Genomic DNA, 13,334 nt, shown 5'->3' on the forward strand with positions numbered 1-13,334 from the left:
AATCACTCACAGTGGTGTTTTGTGAGCAAAACTGTTGGCTTGAGATACTGAACTGGATTATCATTATCATGCTCTGCAGTGCTAAACAAAAAAAAAAGGGTCTTCTTCCTCCTCTCTCTAAACAAGCACAAGACATTGTCACCCCTTTTTACCTCCACAATAAAATATGCCACCTCTCACAACTTTTGTTTAGAAAAAATTCAATTCCCACTTCCCTTTACAGAAGTTTAATTAACATTGTGACAAACCCCTTTAGTGCTGCTCCCTTAAAAGCAGCAACTTCTGAACACTTCAAGCTCACTGTAATTATGATGGGGAGAGCTCCAACAGCTGCAGCAGCCTGAGGAACACCAACAACCTGTCAGGAAAGAAGCAGAGCATGTTTGTTAGCCAGAGACTTCAACAGCAGTTGACAGTAGATGTGGGACCTCCTCACATGAGGTTGTACTCTTTGTGTATTAGCTTTTTATTCATTTAAGGGCAGCTGCTGGCAGCACGACAACGCACTCTGTGACTTGATACTAAATTCTTCATTGTCTATAGAAGACTTAGTTTGGGGAAGGGCAGGAAGGAGGCTTCTCCTGGGTGTACCTTTGTACCATGAGGGTGAAGGTGCTGCATCAAGAGCAAGCATTTACAACATCATATTTCACACCATTTTATTTATAAAATTGTCATTATCTAACAAATTGCATATAAAATGATTTTACTTCAAGTAAATACAGAATACTGCACAACTATTAAAACTATTGTGTTGTCCATCATACGTGTATTAAAACATTCCTAAAAAAATGCCTCTATTAAAAACCAAGAACCCAAGAACACAAGTAGCATGATCAAGACCACTTTCAATAGCTTAAAATGAATGAAGAGGAAGTTGCATTCACTTCCCAAGTAGAATCCAGTTACATCCATTGAGCTCAGCATGTGATACAATACCACAGTCTAATGCTAAAGATAAGTAATACATTATGCACCTGATCTATGCTTTTCTCCTAGACTGAAGGTAACCAGCCCCAAAAAAAAATCAGAAAACTAAAGCTCAAGTCAAACTCTACCGGGCATGCAGTTGTTATAGCAATACTTTCAATCGTGTAGTTGGCTCTTACAATCAATATTACAACTGATTTCAAAACCAAAAGGATCACAAGAGAATACATTCATATAAAAAGGAACAATACACAGAGGGGAAATAGCGACACCTTGCTGGACACCCCAGGATGAACCCGAGAGAGACTCAGTTGGAACTCATCTTAAGTCACAAAACCCAAATCCCAGGGTCTTCAGAGCTCAAGGTAGTATTGGGTCCATCTTGACCACGTACACACATGAACACGCATACAGATGGAGCTTTCTGTTAACACATTTCTATTGCTGAAACACAAAAGACCACTAGCAGTGCTGCCTGCTGCACACTAGCAGTCACAACACTTACTGTATGTTAAAGGAGATGGATTTTTATTCTTCCAATGGCAAAATTTGGTAACTAATAGGGTAGTTGTATCTTGTCCATTTTAGACTGTTTCATGACCAGTAACAGATACCTGAAAAAGCTTCTGAGAGAAGACAAAAATGGGAGGAACTACAGAACTTTCAGTGGTGTTCAACACCCGTTGAGATCTAATCTCCTTCCCAGGTACTTGCAGAACTGCCATTTCAATGTACCCAGAAGGCACACACAGCAAAAAAGGAAATAGAATCAAAATTCCACGAGAGGTTCTCCTGTCATCAACATTATTAATCAGAATTAATTTTAGCAGGGGCATTTCTAAGGTAGTAAAAAACTGATTAATGTCCAGGACAGTTCTTGTAGCACCACGGTGAATCTTGCTGCAAGTGATGGCAACTTCCCATTAACTGATAGGGGCTGCTGACTCCAACCCTCCCCGTCTGGCAGTCTAATGCTGCTCCAGTGCCAAGCAGCAGAGGAAAAAGGCAAGGGAGGTCCTGCTACTAACCCGAGCGCAGGTGGGTGGGCAGGGTTTCGCCTCCTGCCGCGGGTGTCTGCTGCAGACCGCTGGGTAGGCACTAGAGGGCAGGCGATGAAAGCACTCCGGGCTCACCTCCAGGAGAGGCGAAGCCGGAGCCACTTCAGCATCGTGCTCGGTGAACACCTTTCCTATCTACTACGAACGCTTCTGGGATGAGAAAAACAGTCATGGGCAAGAATCATTTCATTTGCATGCTACTATTTACATTACAAACACTATTTACACATCAAAACTACAGTTAGCAACTCTCTCAAAGGGGAGAGAAGGTGGCTTTCAGGACAGACACTTGAGCAAGCACCTCCACAGCTCCAAACGCTAAGGGACACAACAAAATTACAGATTTTTAAGCCAAAGGATCCTACTTCTACTGAAACAGACACACAGAGACGAAACAAACATTTGTCTATTAAAAAAAAAAAAAGCATCAAACCCACAAGAAAAAGGTCTGTGAGTATGGAGAATGCCTAGAAATCAAAATAATGACTGCGATGCCCTTTGGCTCAGTGAGGAATTTGGAATCATCTTCAAATTCAGGGCTCCTGTTAAAGCCACCACACTTCTCATTAGCAGTGCCACCATCCCACGTGAATCACCCAAACAGCTACTTCACACTCCACAAGGGCCTGACAGAATTTCTGAACAACTACTGCACATTAAAAATAACTAGACTGACCTCTGAACTCAAACCTACCGCACAACCACACTGGGGTGACTAGAAATTGCCAAGTCATACTGCCTACCACATCTTATTGCTTTAGAAAATGAGCCCCTGCAGCCAGCAGTTGTGCTCTAGTTACAGCTCACCTGAAGTTTTCACAAAGTTTTCTGGAAGAAAGCTTGGTTGCATTTAGCAGGCTCTGACAACAATAGGTTTGATTTCCAAGGCCTCCCGTATGCTTTCCAAACAGGACACCTAAGCTGTTGATTAGCTGCTGACAGGGCGTTTCTAAGGCGTTTTGCCCAATCTGTACACAAAAACATGGGATTTAAAAGTGCAATACAGACAGCTAATCCTGAACATTCAGTATGCATCCACCAGGCAACTACAAAAAGGAGGAAAACAAGAGCATCTCTTGGTAGCGGTGAAGGGGTGTGGGAAGAGCAGCACCTGCAGCAATAAAGACAAGCTCTACCACAGTAGGTTATTTAGTGGTTTTTAAAAGAACAGTCATTCTGGAACTCAGAAAAGATGCTGCACATTCTTGTGTACACGTGCAAGTAGTGAGAACAAAATCTGCTCACCTTGCAGCATCTACTTTTCTATCAGTCTGACACTGCTAACAGCATGTCCAGCAGACTGGAACTCAAAGAACAAAGTGACAAGACAGAAGGCAATACAGTACAACCGCAGAAATTCAAGTAGAAGAATGGGATTTTGTTCAGAAGCCCACAGCAGCAACAGCAGTATTCAAGATCAGTGGCAACAAGGAATGTGTCTGTAACGCAGGCTCTTTCTTTTTCTGCAGACCAAAGCACCAGGTCACAACCTCAGCTCTTGGGTGTAAGGGTTGCTTCCTCCTGATTTCTCCCCACATCGTTTTGTCTCACTGCTGCAGCCCACTGGTGCTGATGATCTAGTTGCCTTGGTGCTATCAGGTAAAACGGTGTGCCCCCTTAGGGGAAACAAACACCATTAACTCCTCAGGAGTGGCTAAGAAAAAACATAACACTGTGGTGAAAGGGAACCAAGTTTATTAAGGAGAGTAAATTATAACTGCTTTCAAAGGCTTTAATAATAAATTACTCTGAGTCATGGCTGGCCTTTAACAGCAGATAGCAAAGGATATGGAGGCTGCCTGATTCAGAGCCTGTCAGTGGGAGTTAACCAGAAGAGGATGAGGTAATGTTCAAAGACAGGAGGACAACAGGACAGTTTGAGGCAGCTGTGTAGCACCGGTGTGCTTACCACCAGCCTCCAGAGGGGGAAAAAAAAAACACGGCCAGCTAAAGCACAGAAAGGCAAAATGTGCAAGGGTTCATATGTTTAAGAGTCAAAGGACATTAAGAGGTCACCAGACCAGTTTTCTTTCTATTCATTCCCCAGAACAAGGCAACTTTGAAAGCAAAGCATTCGTCTCTCCTACTCCACATCATTTTAAGAAGCTCACCTCAGAAAGATGCTAAGATCTCAGAAAGAGATGCTACACACCCTTTGCCACTGTCGGACCAAAGCAGGAGCCAAGAGCTCCTTGCTTTCAGGACTGGTTCTGCAGATACTGAGAAGGGTCACACAACAAGATGTATTTATACAAAGTGCATAAAACTACCCAAGCCATGGTCAGGTCTGTAAGTTCACTATTGTTAGTGAAGAATTAATCTAAAATTCTCAGCTGGATGGAATCTGATTTAATTCTTCTTCAACTATTTGTGCTTCATTTCTACTCTCTTCTGTCCAGTTCAAAAGAGTCTGTCTTGACTGTTCCCAACGCACACTTCCATTTCAGAGCTTTTATTCCACTGCTTCAAGAAAGCTTTTTGTTGCATTTGGAGCTACAAAGGGAGATGCATCTTTGTAACAAGGATTTGTTCCCTGGAGGTAAGCATTTATTCTAGAAGTGTTCTCTCCAACTCTATGGAAAGATCATATCCCTTCAATCACATGCATTTACCAATAAATAAGTTTGGATTAGACTGTATTAAAATGTATGCACAGATTTATAGCACGGGAGTGGCACAGATTTACTCCACAGCTCATGCAAGTAAAAAGAAAAGAAATCAAGAAAGACCAAAGCTTCAGCTAGGAACAGACCAAGAAAAATAATCTCAAAAGAAGTTCTGCACAAGTATATCAAAGCATTGATATTAGTGCATTCCCTAAATACATTAGGTTACACTAAATTCCAGAGAAGAAAAAGATTTAGCCACATCAGATATATAGGTTTTTGATATCTTTTAAGTTAACATATAATTCAATCTTTGAATAATATTACTCACTTGGACCCAACATCCACACTGCTTTCATACATTTATACAGTTGTACCCCATCCTTGCCTCAAGAGATTGATGTCCTAAGGTATGGCAGCAACCAAAGGCTCGACAAAGCCTTGCTTGTCAAATAAAAAACTCCTTTCCCTTCAACATGAGGGTGGAGAAGGAAGAGAGATGTTGGTAAAATGTAGCAACTCTCCCTGTGAGCTTGCTGATTCCAGCCTTTAAGTAATGCAAGGAGATGGCTGGAAGCTTGAATTTAAAAAAAAAAATCCCTTGTTTTAAAAACTATTTCTTTTACTGTACAATAGATGCATAGAAAGTTGCTTCCTGCTTCATGGGTTTAGGCCTGTAGCTATGTTTAGCTGTGAAAATAAAGGAGATCGTTCTTGAGTGATGAGGAGAGAGATCATCTCAGGAATATTTGGCAGCCATTGAAGAGCTCATGACATGAAGAATAAACAGCATATCCACAGACTACAATGATGCAACTTTGTCCCATTGAATACACCAAGTTAAAAAAAGTGTCCACTTGTTACTCAGGATCAAGAATACAGTAGAGATTCACGGCTCAACAGCTTTCAAACTGGTGGTGGCTTAAAAGAAAATTGTCAGTGAGCAGCAGACTTTACGTAGCCCGCTCTTCTCTCCCCCTTCCCACAGAAACATGAGTTCACTGCAGTATCATGGACTTGGGAGAGAAGGCTTCCCTGTCACCCATTTCCATACAGCTTGGTGTCAGAGTGACACACTGGAGGTTTCAGAGCGTTTCGGTTATCCAGTGTCTTGTTGCAGTTACTTCAGCAGTTTTACCAGCTGGCTCTGACAGCTTCAATGTCACTAACCAAATTCTGAGCTAAGCATATCCCAAATATCTGGAAGAGACAAGAGTTTATTCATCCGGAGCATCAGACAAATCTTTTCACACAGGCAAACTCCTCAAGACAGGCAGAAATTTGATAAGAAAAGCAACAACAGAAAGCTAGATATCAATTTCAGTGTCAGAAGGAAGAAAGAATCTTGAAAATCCCAGGATTTTTGTAGTGCCACTGGGTTCCACAAAATTGAATAGTTCTAGACTTGCTTCACAAAAACAACTATAAAAGCTTTTCACTGCTCATTTAAGCACTATCAGAAACAGCAGGTCTCTACAGGCTTAAAAACCTCTACTTAATCTTTATGCAACCCAGATTGTTAGTTTTGAACTGCAGATAGTTGGAAAGATACCAAGAAAAAAGAAAAAGCATCCCTATAGATAAAAATCAAATATTTCCCCTCATTAAAACCTACAACCATTCTATTTCTTAGTATTTCCAGGTCTCACATACAGCTCCCCCCACCATGCAGGCTATTTATCTGCTGTTCTTCCACATGATTCATTACAGGGAACGCACTGTTTACCTGCAGTAATGCTATCCCAATGAATATACCAGCAACTATGGTAAGATTGTCCTGCAACCATTTCTCAAACTGAGGGACACAGCCTTTAGTGTAGATAACAATCTGCTGATCAACTTCCTGCCAAGGAGAAGAGGGAAGAAAACAGACATAATTACATTCAACTTATCCCTTCAGTAGAATAACCTGCTCTTGCAGGAGATTTGGATCCTTAAGATACCACATTAAATAAACAAGAAAGCTTACTGGTTTTTGCCTTGCATCATAGCCACACTGAGTGTTAATAACATCTTCCTAGGAGAGACAGAAGAGAGGCAGTTAGTGAAATGTCTTCCCAACACCCTTGCCTACCTCCCCAGGTTTGTCCTGTATAAAAGATAAAAACCTCTCTAACTTTGGTTACCATATTGCTCTTTAAAAAACCTTCATTTCCATTCAGTGCTTTTCATTATTTGAAAGAAAAAACACAGCATCACAAACTATTTTCTGCTCTGAGGACAGCAAGTTGAGAAAAGTGGCCTTCCCCCTGGGTCAACTCCACGTTTCATAGGCAAACATTCAGAAGCCAGAGTAAAGGGATGAGGGAACATCTATTTTAGACTGAAAGAACTTTCTGCTGCAAAGGTCTTGTCTATACTGGAAACCATGCCAAGACTACTGTTAATATTTCCAGGGTTCAGCCTGTGCAGTATGAAGAGGCGAGAAGGGGTAACTTTGTTGTACAAGGTGCAAGCTCTCACCAAGGATGTCTATAGAAATATATACAGTACCTAGAGTTTGTTTTCTTTTTCCTGCCTAGTTTTTGTAGAGACAGTAATGTGTTCTTACTGCTTAGCCTTGCTTGATAGCAATAGGAAAGGAGGGTTCTTTCCTGCTGCCTCTGCTTTAGTACTCCCAAAGCACAGGTAATAAAATAAGCTATGGCAGAATTTGGAAGCTGAAGCTGCATTTACTCTGTATACTGAGTTATTTCAAGGCAATAAAATGAAACAACTACTTCATCTGTCAGCCACAATAGCAGCAAAATATTAAGTTACTGGCTCATATAACAACAGTGAGCAGGAGGAGGAATTTTCTCAAGGAAGTGAGAGCACCAGCTTGTTCTTGCCAGGTGTACTGAACACCACATTTTAATCAAATTGTGGCAAGTGAGACAGGCAGTAAGCAAAAAAATAGATTTTTTTTAAAGAAGCAAGAGAGACAAAGAGATCTCCTGTCATCAGTTAAAGCTCCTCCAACAGTTTCCTCACTTTGCAAAAAGTACATCAACAGGTTGCATCCTGTCGTTCGTCCAGACTGGATTCCCTCAGCAGGCCTTCAAGATTTGAGCAACTTGCACCTTGGAGTGCAATGAATGCTTCAGTTTCAACATCTAAAATTAACAGTGCCATGTACTTCAAGGCTGTAAAAGCAGAAAAGAGTCCATCAAAAGGATTTTAGGCTTTCTTCTATGTACTGAATGCCTGCTTGCTTTATCAATGCTGTCTCACACCTTTAGCCTTGGAATTTGTCAACTGAAAGGAAACATTAAAAATTAAATAGAAATAAATTTTAGTCTGGAGAAGAGAAGGATTTGATAAATGTTTGTAAGTATCTGAAGGCTGGCCAGGAGGGGAGGGACAGGCTCTGCTCACTTGCTCCCTGGGATAGGACAAGGAGCAATGGGTGTAAATTGCAGCACAAGAGATTCCACCTCAATACAAGGGGGAACTTCTTTACGGTAAGGGTCACAGAGCACTGGAATTGGCTTCCCAGGGAGGTTGTGGAGTCTCTATCTCTGGAGACTTTCAAGGCCTGTCTGGATGTGTTCCTCTGTGAACTGTGTTACATAGGATTGCCCTGCTCTGGCAGGGGGGTTGGACTCGATCTCCTTGGGTCTCTTCCAACCCCTAACATCCTGTGAGTCTGTAAATCAACTTTTCTAGGCCTCACCTGTAAAGGAACTTGGAACATTTCAACCTGATAAGCTGTGGCAAAGTGAACTATACAAATCCAAACCCATTTTAAAAGAGACTTAGGTTGGCCTACCTTAAACTTAATCCTTCCTGATTTAAGCTACACTAAAAGCTAAACTGTAAGTCCTCTTCAGAGAAGCATCCATACAACCTTGTCAGTCCAACACTGCATCCTAATTCCAAAAGAAACATTTGCTTTCCCACAGAATAAGCCTGTGTTTATCACTCTGAACCAGACACTGTTTGGTTACATCCATTATATGCATGACCTCTGATACTTCTGGAAATACTATTTTTGGTCTTTCTTTTAAAGGCTTTCCTACAACAAATAAGAATCAGACTAATCTTTGTATTTCTCGTCGCTGCACGAACCCCTAAGAAGCTGCATAACCATACACACACAGAGATAACTTTAGCATGGATTATGTATTCATAGGATTACCTTGCACTACTGTCACTGGCTTGGCTTTATAACATCTATATTCTTAAAACTGGGTTGTGATGACCTCTCTGTGTGGGTAGGTGGGCAGACAGGGACACAGTAGGGAGAATCCTGGGCATATGATACTGTGATAATGTAACACTTGAGCCTACCTTACATTTTATTTTAATAGTGCACTAAAACATTTTCACCAATATTCATGAGAAAGGTTCAAAGGACTGTGAAAATGTGTTTAGGGGGAGAGGAAAGCAGCTTGTGCAAGTGGCAGGAAGGGAGGGAGAGCAGCACTAGTGACTGGATGCCAGAACAGTGATTGCTGGTGTATTAGCAAGGCAGGAAGCACCTGAGGTGCCTGTATCAATTTGCCTAAATTTAGTCAGTGCTACAGACTCATACATTCAAGGAACTGTATGTCACTCCAGGTGGAGAAAAAGCCACAGCTGAACTACTAGGTAAAACAAGCACTCACAGGCTGATTCTCTGAAGGTATACCAAAATCATATGTATGCAGTGTTAGGCATGTTAAATTTCCAAGCACATCTATCCCTGCTTCCTTACACTTTACCCTTCATTCCTGATTACGTCCGTACTAGGAATGCATGGTTCCAACATTTTCTGCTTGATGATCCAGAACTGTAACTAAAGACATGAAAATTTACCAAAGAGCTGTTCCTTCAAACACCTTCTCAATTTTCAAGTCTGATCTAGGGTGACAGAAAGTTAATTTTGAAGTGAATAAAACTGTGTGTAAGGAGATCCATTCTCAATTCAAGATTTTATGGCAAACGTAGGTCAGTTCTTCAGGGCACAAACTGTCATCCCTTACTCTACCCAGCACAAAATGGGTCCAACTGGCTGCAGCTGCTGGACACTGCATTACATAATGAGTAGTACCTGCTTTAGAGTGTCTGATCTTAGAGCTGCTCTTTGTTAAGGCAACAACAATATTAAGCTGAAAGCTCATATCACAGAATCACAAAATTGTCAGGGTTGGAAGTTACCTCAAAGATCATCCAGCTCTAGCACCCCTGCCATGGGCAGCGACACCTCACACCAACTCATTAAGAGCTTCAGCTTTTTATATACTTGATAAAACTAATACACACGTTCAGCCAACCCCACACTTCCCTCATTCTAATGAAAACAATACACAGTGAAGACCTAAGGTGGCTCAGGATTTTTGCTGCAGAAAATTTAGAGCTGCACGTATGGAAGAAATACAGGTTGGTGAGAAGGTAATGATCATGCACAATTTCCAAAAGAAAGGAAAAAAAAAATAAAGAAACTCTCATAGAATGATTTAGAACTGGAATAGCAAATTCATCCTACCCTCTTAACTCCTACTTACAGCAGGGTCTTTTGTGCAACAAGAAAAGGGCACACCACAGCGCTCTCGGCTTGCATTGGAGTCTGTGCAGTTGAAGTAAATATTGAGGTTCCAGTCATCAGCTCCAAAAGCCCCACAGCACTGCCACTAGAACAGAGAAAGGAGAGCTTCTTGACTTCAGAATCAAATCAATCTCAGCATCAGTAACACACACTGCTGCTGCCAGTTTCTCTTCAGCTTTCAAATAAGAAATCTGAGATTCTCCTTGGTTTCATTGAAGCTGGCATGGTGTGATGGTTGTGTTGGTTCTGGTGGCTGGTTTTGGTCAGGTTTTTTGTTTGGGTTGTTTTTTCTACTGTTGTTGGTTGTTGGTTTTTTTTATTGGTTTTGTTGTTGGTTGGGGTTTTGTGATGGTTTGAGAGTTATACCTGCCCTCCCACTCTTATGAAATCACCCAGATTAGACTCAGCCAAGCTGGAAATTTAGCAATGAAGCTTTATATTTACAGCTTAGCACAACATACAAGCAGATATTTACAGCTATATACAGAAATATACAAGTTAAAAGTAATACAGAAACACAGCAGCCCTCCCAGAAATCAGAGTCCTCAGGAGGGACTCCCAACCACCCTTCCAGCTTCTTTCCACCCCTCTACCTTATCCAGACTTTGCCTTGTATGTAAGGTGAGGTTGGAGGATCAGCAAGGGGGGTTAGAAAGTAGGATTAGTTACACAGAAGCAGCCCAGGGCACCAACTGCAACAGACACACACACACAGACTGTCTCCCACTGTCTTATCTATGTTTGTGTTCTTGTTTTTATACATCTCAGCAAGCCTACAAGTGAAGTAGACATCACCACTCTGCCCTTTTCACAGCCTATAACCTAATTCTTCTCATTAAAATATTCCAGTTAGCCTCAATCTAGCACAGGGGTTTTGGTGTTTTGTTTTTTTAAAACCAGACTATTCCAAACTTGCAAGTTGTTCTAAAATTATGTGATTACAGTTACATTCATACCCTACAACACTGCTCTCCACAGAGAAAGCTATGGAGCAGGCTGCTAAGCCTACACACCACCAAGAGTTGCACAGGCCTGCAAACTCAGGCCCTAGAGAGAGCAGAGCCAAGACAACAACATTCTGTCTGGTCTAACCTGCCCTGGGTTTTCAATAGTCAGCTCTGAGGACTACACTAATACAAGTGCTCCTTTTGTCACTTGGGGGAAATCTTTGCCTGGCTGTACATCAGACAGCATGAACACATTGCTTCCTGAGCACCACAAAGGGCTGGAAACATTTGCTGAATATACAGAGGGGAGATCACTGGCACACCAAGGCTTTTACAGCATTTGTGGAGCTAGCCCAATGAACCCATCTGTGTCAACTTAAAAATATATATTTTTTAAACCCTGTATATTTTACAAGCTTCAGAAAAACAATTCTTCCTGTTCAGATATATCACAGTGCCATTTGCAATGCCAGAATATGTTGTCTTCAAATATTATTTCTACTGGCTGGAAAAGTAGCTTGCCCTCCAGGCTCTGCTGTCCCTAATTGATCTACTAATATTGCTAATCCAGTTTGATGAGCAAGTTTCACATAGTGCCTGCAAACCTGGACTGCAGCTTGTCAGTTACATGCAAGTGGACCACTGCTTTCAGACTGAGGTGACTCCTGATCTCTCAGTTGAACAAGATTGTAACCACTGCAAGGAACATACTCTGTAACTTAACATTTTTCCTCCAAAGTGCATAGAAGCAAATCAAACACTGAATGAAATTATTTTAATTGCAGAATGTATAAAATCTAGTAAACATGACTTCAGTCAAGATTCAACCATGTTACAGTTACACAGAGCCAAATTCCAAGAGTTCAAAATGGGCCTGAACTGAGAACTGGTAAAATAATCTATGCACCAAAGTCTATGCAAGACTTCTTTCTGCACACTGACAAAATCACAGAATCAGAATCAACCAAGTTGGAAGAGACCTCCAAGATCATTCAATCCGACCTAGAACCCAGCCCTATCCAGTCAACTAGACCATGGCACTAAGCGCCTCAGCCAAGTCTTTTCTTCAACAACTCCAGGGATGGTGACTCCACTCTCTCTGGGAAGAACTTCCTCCTAACATCCAGCCTAGACCTGTCCTGGCACAACTTGAAATTGTGTCCCCTTGTTCTGTTGCTGGTTGCCTGTCAGATGAGACCAGCCCCACCTGGCTACAGCCTCAAGTAGTTGTAGACAGCAATGAGGTCACCCCTGAGCCTCCTCTTCTCTAGCCTGCACTCCCCCAGCCTCTCCTCACAGGGCTGTGTTCCATGCCCCTCACCAGCTTTGTTGCACTTCTCTGGACACATTCCAGTATCTCACCATCTCTCTTCAATCAAAGAGCCCAGAACTGGACACAGGACTCAAGGTGTGGGCTGACCAGTGTTGAGTACAAGGGCAGAATAACCTCCCTCATCCTACTGGCCACACTGTTCCTGATGCAGGCCAGGATGCCATTGGCTCTCCTGCCCACCTGGGCACACTGCTGGCTCATCTTCAGCTACTATCTACCAGTACCCCAGGTCCCTTTCTGCCTGGCTGCTCTCCAGTCACTCTGTCCCCAGCACGTAGTGCTGCTTGGGGTTGTTGTGGCCAAAGTGTAGAACCCTGAACTACAGAGCTGGACCTGTACAAGCGTGTGCACTTCACTCTTCCCTCCTAAGTGCAGATGTTGTCTTGTTTAAAGACTCCCTGTAAGAACTTTGAGTTACCTATTTGATTAGGCTAATTGCATTAAGTCTACTTACAAAGAAAACAACGTAGTTTCACTGCCACTGCTGTGTGGTGCAGCACTCCTAATGTTGTTAAAGCTACAGCAACATTCATCCCAGAAACAAATTCATCTAGAAAAGCAGATGCGATAGCTTCTACAATAAAACACTTTGAACATACCTCCTCCCAACCAAGAACCCTAGAGTATGTTTGTGAAGTGTTTATAGCTAACCTCTTGTATTTGATCTTCCTCAGAGAAGTAGACATATTAAAAAAAATAATTGTTTTTTTCATTTTGAACTTCACCACAGGATTGTTCTGAAGTCAGTCAATTGTGTGCTCACAATTTAGCCCCATGAAGTAGAATCATTGAATTACAGAATGTTTTCAGTTAGAAAGGACCTTTAAATGTCATCTAGTCCAACCACTCTGTGCTCAGAGACATCTGCAACTAGAGCAGGTTGCTCAGAGCCCTCAGTAACCCGACCTGGAACATTTCCAGGGACAGGGCATCTACCACCTCTCTGTGAAA

General features: G+C 42.0%; 1 protein-coding gene across 2 annotated transcripts in view; it reads right to left on the minus strand.

The window, feature by feature from the left end:
- Positions 1-645: 645 nt before the first annotated feature.
- TSPAN5 (tetraspanin 5) overlaps positions 646-13,334 on the minus strand; it is a 94,383-nt gene continuing 81,694 nt past the window's right edge. Inside the window, exons 5-8 of one of the 2 annotated variants that reach the window (XM_064148380.1) lie at positions 10,063-10,188; positions 6,564-6,611; positions 6,321-6,437; positions 646-5,794 (exon numbers count right to left, since the gene is read on the minus strand). In XM_064148380.1, the coding sequence (XP_064004450.1) occupies positions 5,729-5,794; positions 6,321-6,437; positions 6,564-6,611; positions 10,063-10,188 (357 nt within the window). In that variant the 3' untranslated portion in view covers positions 646-5,728. The other variant, XM_064148379.1, reaches the window with a different exon arrangement.

The sequence above is a fragment of the Pogoniulus pusillus genome, chromosome 9 (genome assembly GCF_015220805.1).
Source record: "Pogoniulus pusillus isolate bPogPus1 chromosome 9, bPogPus1.pri, whole genome shotgun sequence".
NCBI classification, from domain to species: Eukaryota; Metazoa; Chordata; class Aves; order Piciformes; family Lybiidae; genus Pogoniulus; species Pogoniulus pusillus.